The sequence below is a fragment of the Dendrobates tinctorius genome, unplaced genomic scaffold, assembly GCF_039654945.1.
Source record: "Dendrobates tinctorius isolate UK_male_01 unplaced genomic scaffold, ASM3965494v1 ptg000059l, whole genome shotgun sequence".
Classification (NCBI taxonomy): domain Eukaryota; kingdom Metazoa; phylum Chordata; class Amphibia; order Anura; family Dendrobatidae; genus Dendrobates; species Dendrobates tinctorius.
This window is the reverse complement of record NW_027361727.1, coordinates 14,911,882-14,933,967: the sequence shown is the minus strand read 5'-3', so window position 1 is coordinate 14,933,967 and position 22,086 is coordinate 14,911,882. Positions and strand designations below refer to the sequence as shown.

Below are 22,086 nucleotides of genomic sequence, written 5' to 3'. Positions count from 1 at the left end.
GCTAACCACTGAGCCACCTTACTTGTTGTCACGGGGTCCTTCTCTGATACCATACAATCAACAGAGCATGGGAAGTGTGAACAATCCCAAGACCTTTAATATAGGCAAAACTAAAAGGTCCATAAACAATCCACCACACTGAGGATACAATATTCCGGAACATGAATGAGGTTCAGTAACAGGATAAAATGTCCAAGTAGATGAGAGTCCAATAATCAAGCAGACAGAGGATATAAAGTCCATACACTTCACTTTCTCCCTGATGTGCTCTCTTCACACGATGCTTTCCACACAGGAACTGACTTCCCCCCTCCTGTCCTCCCCAGCCCCCTCCTTATGTCCAGGGGTAGTCAGACAGGTTGGGGCGGTTTTCAGGCTTCACAGATGTGACAAAGGTGCCTTGGGGATTAAGGAACTACAGGGGGTCGTCAAAAGACATAGATACAGTCAGGCTGTAGACATACAAGGCAACAAGAAAAACACTATGAAAATAAGTGAAATAGATATATAAACAAAATGATATCCACATAGCATATCACACCATCACACTTGTAATTAGTTGTAATTTAAGCCACATTTATGGCATAAATTCTAACGAATTTTGTGTGTGCCCTTGGCCAAGCCAAGTCCTGTCTGAGCTCCACTCACTTTTTCTTTATTTTGAGTGTTGTTGACCAGGACTGGAGTAAAATTACCGAAAGTTGCAAGATGGTTGGGACACTTCTAACAGTTTTACGCCAGAAAGTACTTGATTAATTTTGCCGTTTTACTCTAGAAAAAAGGAACAAAGACCGGGATGAATCTGGGAGTAAAGGGGAAAAAACTTACAGAACAGCGATGGAAATGTTGGGAAACCTGATCAAGGATAGCTGATATTTGTAAGCCAAGATCAGAAGTGGAACTATCAGAGGAAAAGTATAATAGAAACACATCACCACTTCTGTATTTATCCCCCAGTCCTGGTTTTGGCTTACAAATATGGATGTAAAATACTGAACATGGCCTAAAGGGTAAATGTTGATGCATTCCAAAGATAAATCAATTTTTACTTGGTTTTAAAGTAGATCCTCACCGGATTTCACAGTAGAAGCTTTTTTTTGGTATTAAAAAGATCTGGGACCCGATGAAGCTGGTGTACTTACTTTGAAAATACATTTTAGAATGGCTGTAAAAATCCATTTTATATATACATTTTTTTTTTGCACGTTTTCTTACCTGATATTAAAATGAGAATTTTAGGAGACTCCTAAAAAAAAAATTCTTGTGTTTTAACATCGGGATATGGATTGCGAAATCTAGTGACAGGTGTACGTTAATCCTGGATAAAGGATGATTGTAATTACCGCCAGCGACAGTTTCAACGCCTTTTTTAGACCCAGATGAAGCAGTAGGAAGTGTTGGCAGATCAATTACTTTATATTTTTTATAATCTTGTATAACTTTCTGCTCTAACAGCAGATGTGACAAATGATATGAGAAATGTCTCAATTCTTCATCTACTATAATTTCTACAGATACTAGTAAGTCACCACGAGACGGGGAACACAAATGTGCAGGGAATCTAACACGTTTTGTTTCATTTCTTACACTGAAGCTACATTTTCTGTATCTACGTAAAAATATTTATTGTGCCGTCGTAGACTAAACCACGTGCCTTTTTATTTTTTTATTTAGGTATATCCATTATGTCTTCGACCTTGGGAATGGCCCATCATTAATGAAAGGCAACTCAGAGCGACTGCTGAATGATAACCAATGGCACAGCGTCGCTGTCTCCAGAGATCCGGGAAATGCTCACACTCTAAGGATTGATGGAAGAACGGTCACGCAGCACTCTACGGGGGCCAGCAATCTAGATCTGAAGGGTGAGACACCAATGAACGTAGCAGATACAGAGTCACAAAATATTCCGTCCTCTCTGTGCACTTCCTTATATTTCCCTATTCTACGTAAAGAATATTCTGATCCCTATATACTGTAGCTTCCAAATAATAGTAGTTATTAAAGGGAATCTGTCACCCCGTTTTACGAGTATCAGCTGCCGGCACCGCCATCAGGGGCTTATCTACAGCATTCTGTAATTCTGTAGATAAGCCCCCGATGTAACCTGAAAGATAAGAAAAATAAGTTATATTATACTCACCAGGGAGCGGTCCGGTCTTGGTCCAATGGGTGTCGCCATCCGGTCCGGCGCCTCCCATCTTCTAACGGTGACGTCCTCTCCTTTGCTGCCTGTTGTGGCTCCTGCGCAGGTGCACTTTTCTGCCCTGTTGAGGGCAGAGCAGAGTCCTGCAGTGCGCAGATGCCGGGAGAGGCCGGCGCCTGCACACTGCAGTATTCCTAATTTTTAACAGGTAGATAGTTGCTAAATGCCCAATCTACTCATGCAGAGAGTGATCAATGGCTACTCCTGCTAGGGGTTCATCTGCTTCACGTCAACAGAGCAGCCCTTGTTCTACCGGGCTGATCTGTCGATGGGGCGTGACTGGTAACGTCATGGTGATTGACAGCCAGCTCCACCAGTTAGGCAGTTGCGAGCCGGCTATCAATCAGCAAGAAGATAACCGCTGCTCTGTCAATGTGACATCAGCGGAAGCCAATTAATTGCCTTCCGGTGCAGTCTGTGAATTCTCTGTGCTGGATGAGAACAGTGCCGGGCACAACAGGCGGATAGTTAATAACCACTTTCCTCTTAGTTTTTAGGCCAGTACTAAAAAAATTAAATAATCTTGGATAATCCCTTTAAGAGTTTAACCCCTTTCCGACATTGGGCGTAATAGTACGCCGATGTCAGTCTCCACCCTGGAGCCCACACCTTTCTGGACACATGACAGCTGATATATACAGCTGACATGTGCCTGCAACAGCCACAGGTGGAATTGTGATCCATCCGCGGCTGTTAGCTAGTTAAATGCCGCTGTCAATCTCTGACGGCGTCATTTAACTCGCGCTTTCAGCAAGCACGTCGAAAATCCCGCCCATTGGCGACCCAGTCACGTGATTGCGGGTCACCGATGGGTTGGCATGACAACCAGAGCTCTCCAGCAGACCTCTATGACAGATTGCTATGAGCGCCGCCTGGTGGTCGGCCCATAGTAAGTGAGCATTTCTGCTACATACAATCGATCTGATCATTGCCTGTATGTAGCGGAGCTGATGGTACAACTGCAGATTCTAGTCTCCCATGGAGACTATTCAAGCATGCAAAATGTAAAAAAAAAAAATTTTAAATATTACAAAAATAAAAGTTCAAATCACCCCCCATTTTGCCCCATTCAAAATAAAACAATAAAAAAAAATCAAACATACACATATTTGCTATCGCCACGTTCAGAATCGCCCGATCTATTAATAAAAAAGGAATAACCCGATTGCTAAATGGCATAACAAGAAAAAAGTCAAAATGCCTGAATTACGCATTTTTGGTCGCCGCTACATTGCATTAAAACGCAATAACAGGCGATCAAAAGATCGTATCTGCACCAAAATGGTATGATTAAAAACGTAAGCTCGGTGCGCAAAAAAATAATCCCTCACCCAACCCAAGCAAAAAAATGGAGATGCTACGGTATCAGAAAATGGCGCATATTTTTTAACAAAGTTTGGAATTTTTTTTCACCACTTAGATAAAAAAGAACCTAAACATGTTTGGTGTCTATGAACTCGTAATGACCTGGAGAATCATAATGGCAGGGCAGCTATTTAACATGGTTAAAAAAACAACTCTGGGATTGCACTTTTTTTTTGCAGTTTCAATGCACTTGGAATTTTTTTTCCTGTTTTCCAGTACATGATATGTTAAATCAATGGTGTCGTTTAAAAGTACAACTCGTCCCGGAAAAAAAACAAGCAATCACATGGCCATATTGACCGAAAAATAAAAAAGTTATGGCTCTGGGAAGAAAGGGAGCAAAAAAACGAAAATGCAAAAACAAAGATATCTATGGTCATTAAGGGGATAATTACTATATTCTGTGTACCTGCAGTAACCACTAGAGGCAGCCTATTGCACATTGCTTATACATTTTCTCTAAAAGTGGTGGCTACAGACAGACAGAATGTTATTACTTAATTCTATGTAAGTTATTTGGTGCAATATATGAGAAAAATATAACTCTAACCACTAGTGTTGGGCGCAAGTGCTTGCTACTCAAGTTTACATTGGGTGCCCGAGTAAGCACCATACACAGGCAATACCAGCATGTTTTTTAACACAAGTAATCACAAAATGCGATTTTAAAATGAAGGTCTTTATTGCTAAGGGAAAAAGAAATCCAAACCTACAGGACCCTGTGTGAAAAAGTGATCCCCCTTCCCCCTTAAAACATAAAGAATTGTGGTTTATCCCATCTTTTGGAAGAAGAGTTCAAATTCCCTAGCCACCCACAGGCCTGATTACTGTGACACCTGTTCTCAATCAAGAAATCACTTAAATAGGACCTGACAGACAAAGTGAAGTAGACCAAAAGATCCTCAAAAGCCAGACATCATGCTGCAATCCAAAGAAATTCTGAAACAGATGAGAAACAAATTAATTGAGATATATCAGTCTGGAAAAGGTTACAAAACCATTTCTAAAGCTTTGTGACTCCAGCAATCCACAGTGAGAGCCATTATCCACAAATGGCAAAAACATGGAAGAGTGGTGAACCTTCCCAGGAGTGACCAGTTGACCAAAATGACCTCGAGCGCAGCCACGACTTATTGAAGAGGTCACAAAAGACCCCACAACAACATAAAAAGAACTTCAGGCCTCACTTGCCTAAGTTAAGGTCAGTGTTCATGACTCCACCATAAGAAAGAGACTGGGCAAACATGGCCTGCATGGCAGAGTTCCAAGATGAAAACCACTGCTGAGAAATAGGAAAATAAAGGCTCATTTCAATTTTTCCCAAAAAAATCTTGATCCCCAAGACTTTTAGGAGAATACTCTGTGGACTGACGAGACAAAAGTTGAACATTTTGAAGGTTTATGTCTCATTACACAGCATTTTAGAAAAGGAACATCATACCAACAGTAAAATATGGTGGTGGTAGTGCGATGGTCTGGGGCTGTTTTGCTGCTTCAGGACCTGGAAGACTTACCGTGGTAAATAGAACCATGAATTCTGCTCTCTACCCAAAAATCCTGAAGGAGAATGTCCAGCCAACTGTTCATGACTTCAAGCTGAAGCGCACTTGGGTTATGCAGCAGGACAATGACCCAAAACACATCACCAAGTCCACCTCTGAATGGCTTAAGAAAAACAAAATTAAAACTTTGGAGTGGCCTAGTCAAAGTCCTGACCTTAATCTGATTGAGATGCTGTGGCATGGCCTTAATAAGGCGCTTCATGCTTGGAGACCCTCCAGTGTGGCTGAATTACAACAATTCTTCAAAGATGAGTGGCCAAATTTCCTCCAGAGCATTGTAAAAGATTTATTGTCAGTTATCACAAACGCTTGATTACAGTTGTTGCTGCTAAGGGGGGAACAACCAGTTATTAGGTTTAGGGGAAAATCACTTTTTCACACAGCGCCCTGTAGGTTTGGATTTCTTTTTCCCTTAGTAATAAAGATCTTCAATTAAAAACTGCATTCTGTGATTACTTCTGTTATCTTTGTCTAATATTTACATTTGTTTTGTGATCTGAAACATTTAAGTGTGATAAAAATGCAAAAGAATGGGAACCGAGGATGGGGGCAAACACTTTTTCACACAACTGTGTGTATATATATATATATATATATATATATATATAATTTATTCATTTTTTCTCATTGAGTATTGAACCAAAATAGAAATATCGTTGATTGGGGATAGGTCATTTTATAGTTCATATTAACACATGTTGCATAATTTCCTACAAGCATCTTGTTAGTGTGTCTTTTATTCAAAACATCAAGGCCTGAGCTGTTTTCTGTATCGGTAGAGTCACGGCCAACATTTCCGTTTGTACACACAGCACAGTTGTCCATAATGATGCGGCATGTGATCAGAGACATCACTTAGCCTCCGCCATTGCAATGCACTCATCCTACTATCTCCATTGGCATCATCAGGACTGGGGCGCAGGTACACTGTGTTTCAATGGGGGAGGCGGAGTGAGTTGTTTGGCCGCTCTCCTACAGCATCCATTACATGGATGAGAGTACGGAACATACAGACGAAAAAGTTGGCCGAGCAAATTTTTGGTGTGATTTTACTAATGGCGCTATACTTTGCAAATAGAGAATGATGGAGTAGAAATTCGTTGGAGTTGAGGGCTTTGAAGCTATATTTCCTTAGTCATTAAGAACGTCGACTTAGGCTGGTTTCACTTGCGTTTTTTGCGCTGTATTTTAGAGCTAAAAAACGCATGCGCTTTTTTTCCTATATTTTGCATGGGATGCGCTTATGTGCGCATACACATGTGTTTGTATGCGTTTTTACGCGCATGCGTTTTTTGTAGTGTGCGCTCGGGCGCACAAAATGCATCCTGTTGCATTTTTTGGGCGTCCGACTTGCCTAAAAAAAAACGCATGCTCGCGCAATGCGTTTTTTTACAGCAAGACACCCATTATAAGTCTATGGGTGCGCATATGTGCGCATTGGCATGCTCATGTATGCGTTTTTTTGCGCATGCGTTTTTTTGTTGACCATTGGTTAGACAATGGAAATTAGGGGTTTGGGTTAGAGTTAGGGTTAGTTAAGGGGGTTTAGGGTTAGGGTTTGGGTTAGGGTTAGTATGGTTTGGTTCAGGGTTAGGGTTTAGGGTTAGGGTTTGGGTTAGGGTTAGTATGGTTTGGATAAGGGTTAGGGTTAGGGTATGGTTTGGTTAAGGGTTAGGGTTAGGGTTAGTAAAGTCATGGTTTGGGTTAGTGTGAGGGGCCAACTAATGTTGGAAAAAAACGCAAACGCGGTAAAAACGCACTAAAAACGCAAACGCATAAAAACGCTGCGTTTTTTTCATGCATGCGCATAAAAATGCTTGAAAAAAGCGCAGCATTTGTATGTGTTTGTACGCGTTTTTTCCATGCGTTTTTTTGCGGGAAAAACGCGCTGCAAAAAAGAGCAAGTGTGAAAGTAGCCTAACGTAAATTTTTATATTGGTATAAGTAGTGTATGAAATGCCTCCAGACAGCTGTAATGCGGCTCCGACTCTATTGTGAAACATTAGGCGGTTCTCATGTATAAAACTTTGATGGAAGTCATGCAGACGCCTTTACTTGTTCCTTAATTATTTCCCAGGATATTTGTAAATACAATATTTGCAAACCGATCCTTTGATAATTCAGCTCGCATCAACGCCATCTGATCTTCTCCAAATAGTTTTCTTAAGAAGTCTGTTTCGGGCTCTGTTTGTGGCATTTCATTGAAGTTTCCATTAGTTTTTTCCATCGCTGTTTTTGCGGTGAAAACAGAAGAGCCTCCTTCATCTGTTGCAGCAAAGAAGCAAAAAAAAAAAAACGAAATAATCATCTACAAATTCAACTTTTTATTGAAAATTACCTACCGTGAGCAATGTTTATAGTCTATAGCATATATTCTAAATATAGTCTTTGAAAAGGGATTAGCGATGAGCGAATAAGGTGTTATCTGAGCATGCTCGGGTCCTAACCAAGTGATATCGGTGTGCTCGAATACCATGTTCGAGTCCCCGCGGCTGCGTGTCTAGCAGTTGTTCGACAGCCACAACACATGTAGGGATTGCCTAATGAGCAGGCAATCCCTACATGTGTTGCAGATGTTAAACAGCCACGAGACATGCTGCCGCGGGGAGTGGAACATGGTATTCAAGCACACCGATATCACTTGGTTAGCACCCAAGCATGCTCAGATAACACCTTATCCCAGCACGTTCACTCATCACTAAAAGTGATCCCATAATAGTAACCCCCTTATATACTAATATTCAAGCGAGAGATTTTTTGGTTTTTTGACATTATTGTCAAGCACATGAATCCGCTATAACTGAAAAGGTCACTGTCATTTCAGCAATCTTTGCATAATTCAGTACTAAAAGGGAATATAGGAAGCTTTGTAATATATTTTATCAGAGAAATATGCTTCTTTCTCCACTTATGAAACACTTTTCCTGCTTCGGCCTACCTTTTCAACTCATCATTCACAATGAAAAATGACTTCAGCGTATACGTCTCAAGGCAAGATAGATTAAGTGTTTACTGCAGCACGGTGGCTCAGTGGTTAGCACTGCAGCGCTGGAGTCCTGGGTTCGAATCCCACCAAGGACAACATTGGCAAGGAGTTTGTCTGTTCTCCCCGTTTTTGCGTGGGTTCCCTCCGGGTACTCCGGTTTCATTCCAAAGACATACTGATAGGGAATATAGATTGTGAGCCCCATCGGGGACAGTGATGATAATGTGTACATATTGTAAAGAGCTGTGGAATATGTTAGCGCTATATAAAGATTATTATTATTTCTGAGAGATCAGATTGAAGTTTATGGAGAGGGAAGAGGGGAGGAGGAGACGCACACAAATGGCGCTGCAGTTGTCTATTAAGTGTCTTGTTTTTTTTTTCACTCCAGAGCTGGATTCATACCTACAATGCTTAGTACTGCTGTATAATGTCCTATAGGCTAATGCTGCTTTTTTTATGTACTAAAAAGAGATTGCTGAGCAGGAATCTGTCGTGTCTCTCTGCCCCATAGCTCAAAGAAAAATGAAATCTAGAGATATAGGCCCCAATTCATTAAGACCGGCATTTTTCATGCTGGTCTTGATGAGGGTGGGGGCAGGGTGGATAGTGAGGCGCTCACCTCTCAATGAATCTGGCGAGGTGCGAAGTGTATAACTTAAAACGTACGCTGACCATACACATTAGGCCGGGGTCACACTTGCGAGAAACTCGTACGAGTCTCTTGTCTTAATACCCGGCACTCGGACCGGAGCGCTCAGCTGCAGAGAAATACATGCAGCCGTACACTCCAGTCCTGAGTGCCGGGTATTGAGATGCAAGACTCGTGTGAGTTTCTCACAAGTGTGACCCCGGCCTTAGATGAATGTCGGTGAATGATGCTTTGGCTGGATCGTAGCCATCTCAGACTACTTTCCCATACAGCTCTCTGGACAGTCTGTTAAGTCTGTGGATGCCTCCAGGTTCCGCTGACATCTAATGTGTATGGGGGCCTTTATTCCAAAAGGTAGTCTACAGTTTTGCGCTTTAATTACAAAAGACTGGAGATGACTACAATGACAAGTAAATTATTGTGCAATCCGCCTTCCAATCAAGCATGTAAAGTGGATTACTTATTTAATATAAAACATTGACACAAATTTTGATTTGAATTGAATCGATTTGCTTTAGGAATTTGATGAACCCGGAGAATTCATATTTTTTGTGATTCACTTCACATGACCTCAGGCAAGCTTCCCAATAACGCAATGCAGCCATGACATCACTTGGCATAGCACAACCAATTGGAACCGACTGTTAGAAGCATGTATAAAAGTTGAAGCAGGGAACGCAGCAGCTATACGGAGAAGACGACACAGCGCAGCAGAGATAGGGAGAGAGAGCCTAAAAAACGGTCCGGCTATGCCGATGAGAGTGGGATAAGTTTTTCTTTTGAAGTGGGGATAAATAAAAGGTTTATGAAAATCGGACTTCACGCTGATGTCATCTGAGTGCGGTCCAGCGATTTTCACGGACCCATTGGCGATTTTGATGTGACACTCTGATCAAAATCTGATATGTGTCTACTTGGCCCGAGAAAAAATTGAACATGTGCACAGCTCCATAGAACATCATGGGTGTCCGCGAAAACCACCGATAGCACTTGTTGGGTGTGCGCGCAAGTTGTTAGATTGAGCTCACACGTTGCAGCCGTGTTGCGGGGTTTTTTTGTGCTGTTTTCTGTGATTTTCGAAAAAAACGCAACAAAGTTATTGTGGTTCTGTTAAAAAAAAAAAAACAAAAAAAAAAACTTGTTTGCAACATGTCAAGTCTGCTTAGAAAAGACAATAGTGCACGTTTTTCAGGGCAGTTGGAGGCTTTGGAGTAATTTTTGATTCGAATGTTCCTGGGAAAATTCAGTGAATCTGGCAAATTTGTATTTTGAAATGATTCGCTCTTCTCTAGGTTTTTTGTAATTGGGTGATTACGTTCTACCATAAAACGTTCTAGCGCGTGTGAAAACAGGAAGAAGGATTAAAATCGTGATCTCCTGAGATTCCAGGAAGGATTTGCCTGGTGTAGGGATAAAAAACACAGAGTGTAGGAGTTCATAATCTGTATCTTGATATTTATAGATTTAACGAGATTAGGGCAGCACTCCGCAGACTTTATTAGTCAACTGAGCGATTCATTCACTTGTCACCACCGGTCACAGACTCGGTGCATCCAAGGCTCAGACAGACTTTTGATATTGCTTCATTAGTGAAGGCTGACACCAATGGATTGACTGATACAGTAAGTCCGTATCAATTGTACGTCTCGGTCTCTAATATTCAACCCTGGAGAGCCATTAATGGCCAAGTAGGGGAAGAAGAATTACTGTAAGTGGACTGTCATTTTTCTAGCCGTGGATTGATTCAAAATAATAATAAACAGAGGCATACTCACCTGCCAGCGCCCCCGCAGATCTATCGCACGCTGCTCTGGAAGTCTCCACCACCTCCAGGAGCGGTGTGTGCCCTGTTCGTAAGTCCTAGCATCAATTAAAGGCTGCAGCAGTGATTGGGAAAGAGCGTGATCGGCTGTGCTGGATCCGCGGGGGCGGTGCCAAGCGAGTTTCCCTGAGATTGTTATTTTTAATCAATCCATGTCTACCGGTAAACAACACCCCTTCAATATTTATTTCAATCCCATCTAACAATGTCACATTTTCCAGCATTTATAGTACATATTTATGTATATTGTTTGCTTTTCTCTTGGTCAACGGGGGTATAGTAGGATTTTTTTTTGTATACAGGTGTCCCTACAGCTTAGATGAATAAATACTCAATTGATCGCCACCAATCGATCTTGACTCCATCCTACGCGTGCATGCTCAATTTGGCTGAGGCTCCCGATGTTATCAATCTAGAGAATGGAGAAACACAAGCAGCGGCTTACTTCCAGTAGAACAAAAGGACCGGGGTTTTTAGACTATGTTCACATGTCCAATAATTATCAGTTAGAACGGATTCAGAAGAAATCCGTTGGCAACTTTTTTTTGTCCGCTCGAAAAAAATGTTTTCAACTGGATTCGCTTTTTATAACATTGAAGTCTATGAAAAATGGCTGAAAAATGGATCCGTCAAATAGCCATCCGTTTTTCTCCCATTTGAAAAAGATTCATTTTTTTTTGCTTACCGGATCAGTTTCAAATAAACGATTACGTCAAAGTTCCCATGTCCAGTAGTTAATGGGAAATATTTGTTTTTCCATCTACGATAAACAAAAAAAAACGGATCCTTATCAAATGGAAGAAAAAAAACGGATGGCTATTTAATGGATCCATTTTCCATGAACTTTAGTGTTAAAAAAAATAAATAAATTGTTAAAAAATAAAAAGCGGATGCAATTGAAGTATTTTTTTCAGGTCAACAAAAAAGTTGTGTTTGCGCAACTTTTTTTGTCAAACGATTACTGCTGGATCAATTCTAAAGGATATCACTTGACATCTGAACTTCACCTTCAACTAGACACATTTTTTTCTCTCCCTGATATCAACTGTTGGGAAGGAGAGTCATTATATCCCCAACCCCCTGAGGAAGCCTGTGAGGCGAAACTTGTTGGGGTGGCTAGGTGAAGATTTTAGTCGGCACTGGCGATGCCAGTGTATATCTTGATTCTGTTTGAGCCGTTTCCAATCCATGAACTGCAGTCTTGGTGGATATAGCATAGCTCTGAATAGAAATCAGATTGATGAATGAATCATACAGATCCTGGAGATTATAACTGTTAGAGAAATAACACAGGTACACTGGTGTTTTTAATTTATTCACCACTTTTTTAAAAAAAAAAAAAATAACGTTCTGCTTTAATGCATCTCTTAATTAGGGTTTATTTCCCCTCTGGGTAATCTGGTAATATGAATTTTTCATCCCTATAGAGGTGTATAAACTTATTAGTTGAATTGGGGGAGTCAGGAGGCACCAATATCAATTAGATGGCGAGCATATCCTGCTGATATTGGCTGGCTCGGATGACTTTTAATCTAATTTGTACGGGGGGCGGGGAGGCTTCACATCTCCCTCTTTCTCTGGTTTAACTTGATGAACCGTCTCCTTTCATGTATCCAACTTGAATTTGCTTGGGAAATAGAACACTTCTATCCAAAAGGACTGTGAGCAGCGAATGTGCCGAAATTGGCCTGCTTGAATTTGACCAAGAAAATCGATTCACGTAGATTTTTTTTGATCCAAATCAAATGTTCCTTGTGTCTCCAGATCTCAAAGCATAATAAACGTTACCATTAGATATGAGAAGATCCCCTCAGGCAGCCCCGGTACACAATCCAGGTCAGTGTTCTCTGGCAATGGACAGGGGCTGAGTGAATGTCCATACCCTTCAGGCTCGGCTTATGATTAGCTGATGATTATATGGGCTAGCGAGACCCCACTTGTCCACCACATGTCGCACAGATGATGTCCCACTAGGCTGGTGAATCATATGCCGATTCGGTGAACTTGGAAGCTCAAGAAATTCACGCATCTCCTGTCCATAGCCAGAAAACACTGACCGGGACCATGTACCAGGGTTGCATGAAGTGATCCGCTCATCTTTCATTACTAGAGTTGAGCGACTTTTGGTTTTTTAGGGTCGCGTTTCGTTTCGTGAAACCCGACTTTTCCAAAAGTCGGGTCGAGCAAGATCGTCCGATTATAGGGAAAAGTCGGGGTCGTCCCGAAACACGAAACCCAATGTAAGTCAATGGGGAATAAAAGTCGGCAGTGAGAGGAGGACAGGAAACACACCTACAGTGCCCATTTGAATGCCAAAAGCATCAATTCTTCTTACTTAAGCTTGTCAACCTTAATTAACTTCATAATACAAGTTACGCACTGAAAAATGGGGGTTATTTGGCTAAAGTTGTGGGGGGGAGGGCTGGCTGCAGGTTTTCATGTGCCCTGGGCGAAAGAGCGCCCCTTTAACACATACCAAAACTCATCATGCTCCGATACGGCAGAGAAATAGCGGTATAGTACAATGAAAAATACCTCACTTTTTACATCTCATGACGAGGCCCATCTATTTCTCCATACAGAATCATTGGTCCCATATAATGTTTGAAACAGTATATGATGAGCTCCACATAATGCTACAGTATATGTTGGTCCCCATGGATGAAGCTCCACTGTCTTATGGGCCCAAATAATGCTCCAAACATAATGGGCCCCATTTCTAATGCTCTAGTGTATAATGGGCCCTGTAAATGCTGCTCCAGTGTCTGATGTCCACCTTTGGAATGTTCCAGTGTATGGTGGGCCCCATCTATCATTCTCCAGAGTATAGTGCTCCCCAAAAATTGCTGTCCCAACATTGAAAACAATCAAATAAGTCTCCTCGCTAGGGAATCCCTGTACTTGTCTGGACTCCTCGTCGTCCCCATCTTCCATCTCACTGCACAGTATTTCAACTTTGCAAGTGCTGTGATCCTGGGCAAGCAGGGGGGGCCCACTCGTTGGCGACGGCACTGGCACAGGGCCCCTGATAGTACGGTGGTGTGTCTGATAGCGGGTGGGCCGAACCTGCACTTTCATCTGCAGCTTCCTCTTTGTCACCGTGTAAGATGGAACTGTATATGGGAAGGGTAACCTGAGTTTCATCAGGGTCAGATTCAGGTCGTGTAGCGTGCGAGGGGAATGTAGTGGTCTGGGTCAATGTACCAGCAGATTCATCGAGCAGTGGCTGGGCATCAGTGCACTTGTGTCGCCCCCAGGAGTACGGTCGCCACAGTGGCATTACCTTCTTCCTAGGGAGTGTGATGTCATGCTTGGGAGCAACGAAGGATCTCTCTAGCAGGTTAACTGATTGGGCGGCGTTATTCCCACGAGTCATGACCCTCCAAACAGCGTTCATGAAGGCAAAGTGTTTGTTTTACGTGGGCAGTATGGTTGCAAAGCTGAACCTTAAAGGAATGTCCAGAAGGGCACCACCAGGAGTGGAGCCTACGGTTAAATTCGACTCCACCTGGGAAACCTCAACCATGCCAGCTACAGAACAGATGCACACATTGCAAGCTTAATTCCGTTAACGAACGAGACTCCGTCATGCCCCGCGGTCCGAGTCCGGCTTACTAGAGGGACATGTGAGGCTCTGGCACATGAGATTGGCCAATAACTGGTGTGTCATGCCCTTACATGTCCGTGGCTACATGTGCGCTACACTGAAAAGGCCAGCGTTTGTCGCTTACAGGTGCAGATAACCCGCTGAACAACGTTAGTGATTGGGATCACTGATTACAATTATTACCCGCGAACAATGATTTCCCAGTAAGTGCAGGTCAACCGCAGTTCCGGAATTAGGCCTAACCGTCATTCCTGAAAAAATGAAAAACTTAAGTGTGCAAACCACAGGTGCTGTAGCTTGCTTAACAGCTCGCCAGCCATTCTCACGCCCAGTATGGATTACACGTGATTGCACAAAGGTGAGAAAGGGTACCGTATCCCCAGATAACATGTATGGATAGCGTACACATTCAAAATATATGTCTATACATCAGGAGGCAGGCTCAGACGGTGTTAGGCCCAGTATGGATTGCACGTGATTGCACAAAGGTTAGAAAGGGTACCGTTTCCCCGGATAACATGTATGGATAGCGTACACATTCAAAATATATGTCTCAGGAGGCAGGCTCAGACGGTGTTAGGCCCAGTAAGGATTGCACGTGATTGCACAAAGGTTAGAAAGGGTACCGTATCCCCAGATAACATGTATGGATAGCGTACACATTCAAAATATATGTCTCAGGAGGCAGGCTCAGACGGTGTTAGACCCAGTATGGATTGCACAAAGGTTAGAAAGGGTACCGTTTCCCCGGATAACATGTATGGATAGCGTACACATTCAAAATATATGTCTCAGGAGGCAGGCTCAGACGGTGTTAGGCCCAGTATGGATTGCACGTGATTGCACAAAGGTTAGAAAGGGTACCGTTTCCCCAGATAACATGTATGGATAGCGTACACATTCAAAATATATGTCTATACATCAGGAGGCAGGCTCAGACGGTGTTAGGCCCAGTATGGATTGCACGTGATTGCACAAAGGTTAGAAAGGGTACCGTATCCCCAGATAACATGTATGGATAGCGTACACATTCAAAATATATGTCTCAGGAGGCAGGCTCAGATGGTGTTAGGCCCAGTATGGATTGCACGTGATTGCACAAAGGTTAGAAAGGGTACCGTATCCCCGGATAACATGTATGGATAGCGTACACATTCAAAATATATGTCTATACATCAGGAGGCAGGCTCAGACGGTGTTAGGCCCAGTATGGATTGCACGTGATTGCACAAAGGTTAGAAAGGGTACCGTTTCCCTGGATAACATGTATGGATAGCGTACACATTCAAAATATATGTCTATACATCAGGAGGCAGGCTCAGACGGTGTCAGGCACAGTATGGATTTGACGGCCCAGATTACACAGCGGAGGAGCAGGGAGAGGTAAAGATTGCAAATGCTGGGGCCCTGCCCAAGCAAGGGGGGCCCACTCGTGGGCGTCGGTACTGGCACTGGGCCCCTCATAGTACAGCGGTGTGTCTGACGGCGGGTGTGCACCACCACCGTCAGAGACACTTGATTGCACTATGAGGGACCCTGTGCCAGTGCCCGCGCCCAAGAGTCGGCCTACCCACCTGTCCAGGGCAACGGCACTCGCACGGTGTCGTGCGCTAGGTGGTGACCCCGGCCATGGGGGGGGAGGCAGCACAGTTAGGGAGTTTTAGAAAGTGGCATATGTTGATGTTGGACATTCAGCTGATGCAAAAGGCGAAATAGGTGAAGTCCCAGGAAGAGGTGGACCAAAGCAAGCCATTTTTCTGTCACCCTATGTGTCATCAGGGGAAGGTGGGACAAAATCCTTGGAAACCCATGCATGGTTCATTTTAATGAAGGTTAGATCATCCACATTTTGGGTTGACAGACGGGTCCTTTTTTCTGTCAGGATTGATCCAGCTGCACTGAAGACTCTTTCCGATGGCACACTTGCAGCTGGGCAAGCGAGCTCCTGTAAGGCATATTGGGCCAATTCAGGCCAGGTGTCCAGTTTAGCGGCCCAATAGTCAAAGGGGAATGACCTGTGTGGGAGAACATCGATATGGGAGGAAAAGTAGTTTGTAACCATAGTTGACAACTGCTGTCTCCTGTCACTTTCCATCAATGCAGTATTACCAGTTGTGTGAGCGGTATTTGAAAAATCAGTCCACAACATTGTCATGAAACCCCTGTCTCCAACGCCACTTCTGCTGTGTGCACCACGAACACCTCTGCCAAGCTGCCCCCGGCCCGTACGGCTCGTGTGAGAACCATCACCGCTGCTGTGTGCTGGGAATGCCTCAAGCAACCGATTTACCAGAGTTGCTTGTTTATTAGCCAATATTAGGTCAAGGTTCTCCTGTGCCATGATGTTTTGTAATTTGCCTTTATAGCGTGGATCCAGGATGCTGGCCAACCAGTAGTCGTCATCGTTCATCATTTTGGCAATGCAGGGGTCCCTTTTTAGGATCTGCAAGGCATAATCTGACATGTGGGCCAATGTTCCCGGTGTCAATGATGCACTGCGAGTGCTGGGTGGAGGAGCACTTTCTGGCAAATCCACATCCCTCCAGTCACGCACAAACCCTGTACCAGACCTTGCCACGCCAACATTTTCACTTGCCCCACGAGATGCATCCTCCTCCCCTAAGTAATCATCCCCATCATCATCCTCCTCCTCCTCTTCTTCCTCCACCTCGTCCAGGAGAGGTCCCTGAGCAGACAATGGCTGAATGTCATCAAGGATTCCCTCCTCCTCTTCTTCCTCATCAACATTGGCTGCAGACGCCTGCTCCTTAAGGTGCGTCAAAGTTTGCATGAGCAGACGCATAAGTGGGATGCTCATGCTTAGGATGGCGTCGTCTGCGCTTACCAGCCATGTGCATTCCTCAAAACACTGAAGGACTTTACAGAGGTCTTTCAGCTTTGACCACTGCACACCTGTCAACTCCATGTCTGCTCTCAAAGTGCCTGGCCGTGTATCCTCCCACAAATGCATTATGGCCTGCCTCTGCTCGCACAGCCGCTCCACCATGTGCAGGGTGGAGTTCCACCTTGTTGCAATGTCGATAATGAGGCGGTGGTTGGGAAGGTGGAGCAATCGCTGCAGCTTCTGCATACGAACGGAGTGTACAGGCGACCGGCGGATGTGCGCGCACAGTCTTCGCACCTTCTGGAGCAGGGCTGTTAACTCCGGATAATTTTTGAGGAAGCACTGCACTACCAGGTTCAAGGTGTGAGCCAAGCAAGGTATGTGGCTGAGTTTTGAAAGGGCTATGGCTGCCACAAAATTACGGCCGTTATCACTAACTACCTTGCCTGCCTCAAGATGTACACTGCCCAGCCATGACTCAGTTTGTCGCTTCAAGTACTCGGCCAGCACCTCGGCGGTGTGTCTGTCGCCCAAACACATCATCTGCAACACAGCCTGCTGACGCTTTCCACTAGCTGCTCGATAGGGGGACACCTCGTGTGCAACAGTGGCAGCTGCAGATGGAGTGCTCGTACGACTGCGCTCTGTGGATGAGCTTTCGCTTCTGGAGGAGGAGGAGGAGGAGGGTCGAACGCCTACAGCCAACTGTTTCCTATACCGTGGGCTAGGCAGCACTGTCCCACCACCGCTGTCCCCTGTGGACCCTGCATCCACCACATTAACCCAGTGCGCAGTGATGGACACGTAACGGCCCTGGCCATGCCGACTGGACCATGCATCAGTTGTGAGGTGCACCTTTCCGCTCACTGACTGCTTGAGTGCATGGACAATGCGGTCTTTCACATGATGGTGGAGGGCTGGGATGGCTTTGCGAGAGAAGAAGTGGCGACTGGGTAGGTCATAGCGTGGTACTGCATAGGCCATGAGTTCGCGGAAAGCTGTGCTTTCCACCAACCGAAAGGGCATCATCTCAAACGAGATTAGTTTGGCAATGTGGGCGTTCAAACCCAGTGTACGCGGATGAGAGACTGAGTACTTTCTTGACCTACTCATAGTGTCTGGGAGGGTGAGCTGGACTTGAGAGCTGCATATGGTGGAAGTAGCGGTGGACAGGGCGGACTGAGAGAGGGTTGATGATGGTGATGGAGTTGGTGTTCTTTCTGATGGCCTAGAATCAGTCTTTCGTTGATATAACAGTAGATTTCGGAATAAATTCTTGGACTTTTGTGCGCTACCAGACAAAATCACCAATCCAGTGTTCAGGAGAAAGACCAATCCACCTATTTTCCAACGCGTTTCGAAATGTATACCATTTCTTCTTCAGGGGATGACATATATGATCAGACAGAACTGCAGCTAGGCGGCTGTCACGTGACAGCCACCTAGCTGCAGTTCTGTCTGATCATATATGTCATCCCCTGAAGAAGAAATGGTATACATTTCGAAACGGGTTGGGAAATAGGTGGATTGGTCTTTCTCCTGAACACTGGATTGGTGATTTTGTCTGGTAGCGCACAAAAGTCCAAGAATTTATTCCGAAATCTGATGTTTGAAGCGGTCGCAGAGTTGACCTTTGGACGTGCAGCAAGCAGATTACTGATCCCACATGCTTTAATCTCTCCTAAAAAGGGTGAGTAAATTCTAATCTATTTCTCCAGCAATAACCCGGATAAGACCCTATTGCGCTTTTTTGTTCCTTTAGTTTGATTACGTTGATATAACAGTGGGATTCCCTGACTGCTGTGGTCTTGCAACGACACCTCAACATTTGCTGCTGTGCTAACCGGTGGGCTTACAGTGGGGGAAACAATGTAGCGTTGCTGACTACCTTCGTTGTGATCAGTTGCACATGTGGCACTTGAGGTTTGGTGTTGTGTCCACGCTTGCAAGTGCATGCTGGTTAAATGTCTAAGCATGCAACTGGTATTCAAATTTTTCAGATTTTTCCCTCGGCTAAAGGTCTTTGCGCACTTCTTACAGATAACCTTGGCCTGATCATGAGGATTTTGTTCAAAAAAGTGCCACACTGCACTCTTCCTACTTTGGCAGACATTTTGCGGCCTAGCACGCTGTGATATTTTGACCCTCTGGACAAGCTGTCCAGCAACTCTTTTGATGTTTGGAACCTGTCTTTGGAGTGCTCCGGGCCTGCCAGATAACAACTGTTGCGATGTCGATGTCTGCTGTGGATGCTCTTCCCCCAATGGATGCCAATCTGGGTCAACAACTGGGTCATCCATCACCTCCTCTTCTATGTCATGTGCACCTTCCTCTGTGTCACCGTGTATGGTGGTATAGTGTGCGGGAAGGGGCACCTGAGTCTCATCAGGGTCAGAATCTGGCTCTGTACACTGCGAGGACAATGTAGTGCTCTGAGTGAATGTACCAGCAGAATCATCCATCAGCGGCTGTGCATCAGTGCACTCCATGTCAGATTCATCTTGGCCTGGGTAATTCACCATTTCACTTGATAATCCAGGCATGGTATGTGAAAACAGCTCCATGGAGTAATCAGTAGTATGGCCTGCGTCATCCTTCAATCTTGGTTGGGGTGAAGGACACAAGGAAAGGTGTGGTTCATGAACATGAGCCTCCAATGACGACTCAGTGCTTTTACTTTTTACAACTGAAGAAGAGGAGGCGATAGAGCTGGAGGCTGAGTCAGCAATGTAAGACAAAACTTTTTCCTGATGCTCTGGCTTTAAAAGCGGTTTGCCAACTCCTAGAAAACTAAGCGTTCGAGGCCTTATGTAGCCAGACGATGACGCAGGTTCAGCACCTCCTGCATTCGGTTCTATTTTGCTCTTGCCACTACCATCAGATCCACCACCAACACCATCATTACCAGCTGCCAACCCCCGCCCAATTCCACGGCCTCTTCCACCAGCCTTCCTCATTTTTGGTAGAAATGTAGACAAAATCCAACAAACTATATAGTAATGTAAAACAAGGTACAAGGTGTCTATAGGACAGGGGAGATTTTGAATTTCTGCAGACACTTGTGGACACTGGACACTTTTGGATTGTGTGAGGCCCACTGATATCTGAGCGCTATGTGACAGGCTCGATGGCACAGCTGTGACCAAAGTGACTAGAGGATAAGGGAGATTTTGAATCTCTGCATACACTTTTGGACACTGGATGGACACTTTTGGATTGTGTGAGGCCCACTGATATCTGAGCGCTATGTGACAGGCTCGATGGCACAGCTGTGACCAAAGTGACTAGAGGATAAGGGAGATTTTGAATCTCTGCACACACTTTTGGACACTGGATGGACACTTTTGGATTGTGTGAGGCCCACTGATATCTGAGCGCTATGTGACAGGCTCAATGGCACAGCTGTGACCAAAGTGACTAGAGGATAAGGGAGATTTTGAATCTCTGGACACTGGATGGACACTTTTAGGTTGTGTGAGGCCCACTGATATCTGAGCGCTATGTGACAGGCTCGATGGCACTGCTGTGACCAAAGTGACTAGAGGATAAGGGAGATTTTGAATCTCTGCACACACTTTTGGACACTGGACACTTTTGGATTGTGTGAGGCCCAATGAATATCTGAGCGCTATGTGACAGGCTCGATGGCACAGCTGTGACAAAAGTGACTAGAGGATAAGGGAGATTTTGAATCTCTGCACACACTTTTGGACACTGGATGGACACTTTTGGATTGTGTGAGGCCCACTGATATCTGAGCGCTATGTGACAGGCTCGATGGCACAGCTGTGACCAAAGTGACTAGAGGATAAGGGAGATTTTGAATCTCTGCACACACTTTTGGACACTGGATGGACACTTTTGGATTGTGTGAGGCCCACTGATATCTGAGCGCTATGTGACGGGCTCGATGGCACAGCTGTGACCAAAGTGACTAGAGGATAAGGGAGATTTTGAATCTCTGCACACACTTTTGGACACTGGACGCTTTTGGATTGTGTGAGGCCCAATGAATATCTGAGCGCTATGTGACAGGCTCGATGGCACAGCTGTGACAAAAGTGACTAGAGGATAAGGGAGATTGGATTGCTTTTAAAAAAGCAGTTTGCGGAGCAGTGGGTAAACAGCAATGCAGGAATGTCAGGAAGCCTTAGAAGGCAGCCCAACAACCAACACCACTGATACACCACTATATAGCCTCCCCTTGCACTGCACACACAGTGACTGGTGTGTTGTGCAGGCCAAGTTGCTAGCAGCAGAAGCAGTTTTTTGTCTTCTCAGCAGGACAAAAAAAAAAAATTGGGATTGCTTTTAAAAAAGCAGTTTGCGGAGCAGTGGGTAAACAGCAATGCAGGAATGTCAGGAAGCCTTAGAAGGCAGCCCAACAACCAACACCACTGATACACCACTATTTAGCCTCCCCTTGCACTGCACACACAGTGACTGGTGTGTTGTGCAGGCCAAATCGCTAGCAGCAGAAGCAGTTTTTTTGTCTTCTTCCCTGCCTAACGCTCTCCCTACAGAATCAGCAGCAACCTCTCCCTATACTAAGATCGGCAGAAGTAAGATGGCGGTCAGCGTGCACGCCCTTTTATACCCCCTGTGACGCCCACCAAAGCAAGCCAATCACTTGCATGCCCTTCTGAAAGATGGTGGTGACCCGTGCCTATGTCATCACGTTGCCCACAGTGTCCGTGGATCCTGATTGGCTGAAAAAGAGCGCAAAACAAACTTTTGAAACGCGACTTTGGCGCGTAAGTCGCCGACCTCGTGGCCGACCTCATCCTAGGGTCGGGTTTCGTTTCATGAAACCCGACTTTGCCAAAAGTCGGCGACTTTTGAATTTTTTTCGACTCGTTTCGCTCAACTCTACTGAAATCAATTTGAAGGCCCTTCTGTCTATCTCTACCTTTAACATTGTCTTTGGTTCCTAAGTGCCCTCTTACCGCTGGGTAATCACCATCCTTTCCCAGTAATCGATCAGCCTGATCTGTGATCGGTTGAACTTGAACGCCAGGAAGACAATGCACGATCCCAGACT

At 44.6% G+C, this 22,086-nt stretch overlaps 1 protein-coding gene across 12 annotated transcripts in view; it reads left to right on the top strand.

Annotated features, from left to right (window-relative positions):
• NRXN2 (neurexin 2) overlaps positions 1-22,086 on the top strand; it is a 900,728-nt gene that overhangs the window by 471,403 nt on the left and 407,239 nt on the right. For all 12 annotated transcript variants that reach the window (XM_073578443.1, XM_073578436.1, XM_073578438.1 and 9 more), the window contains one exon: positions 1,675-1,865. In XM_073578443.1, the coding sequence (XP_073434544.1) occupies positions 1,675-1,865 (191 nt within the window). The remainder of the gene's footprint in view (positions 1-1,674; positions 1,866-22,086) is intronic.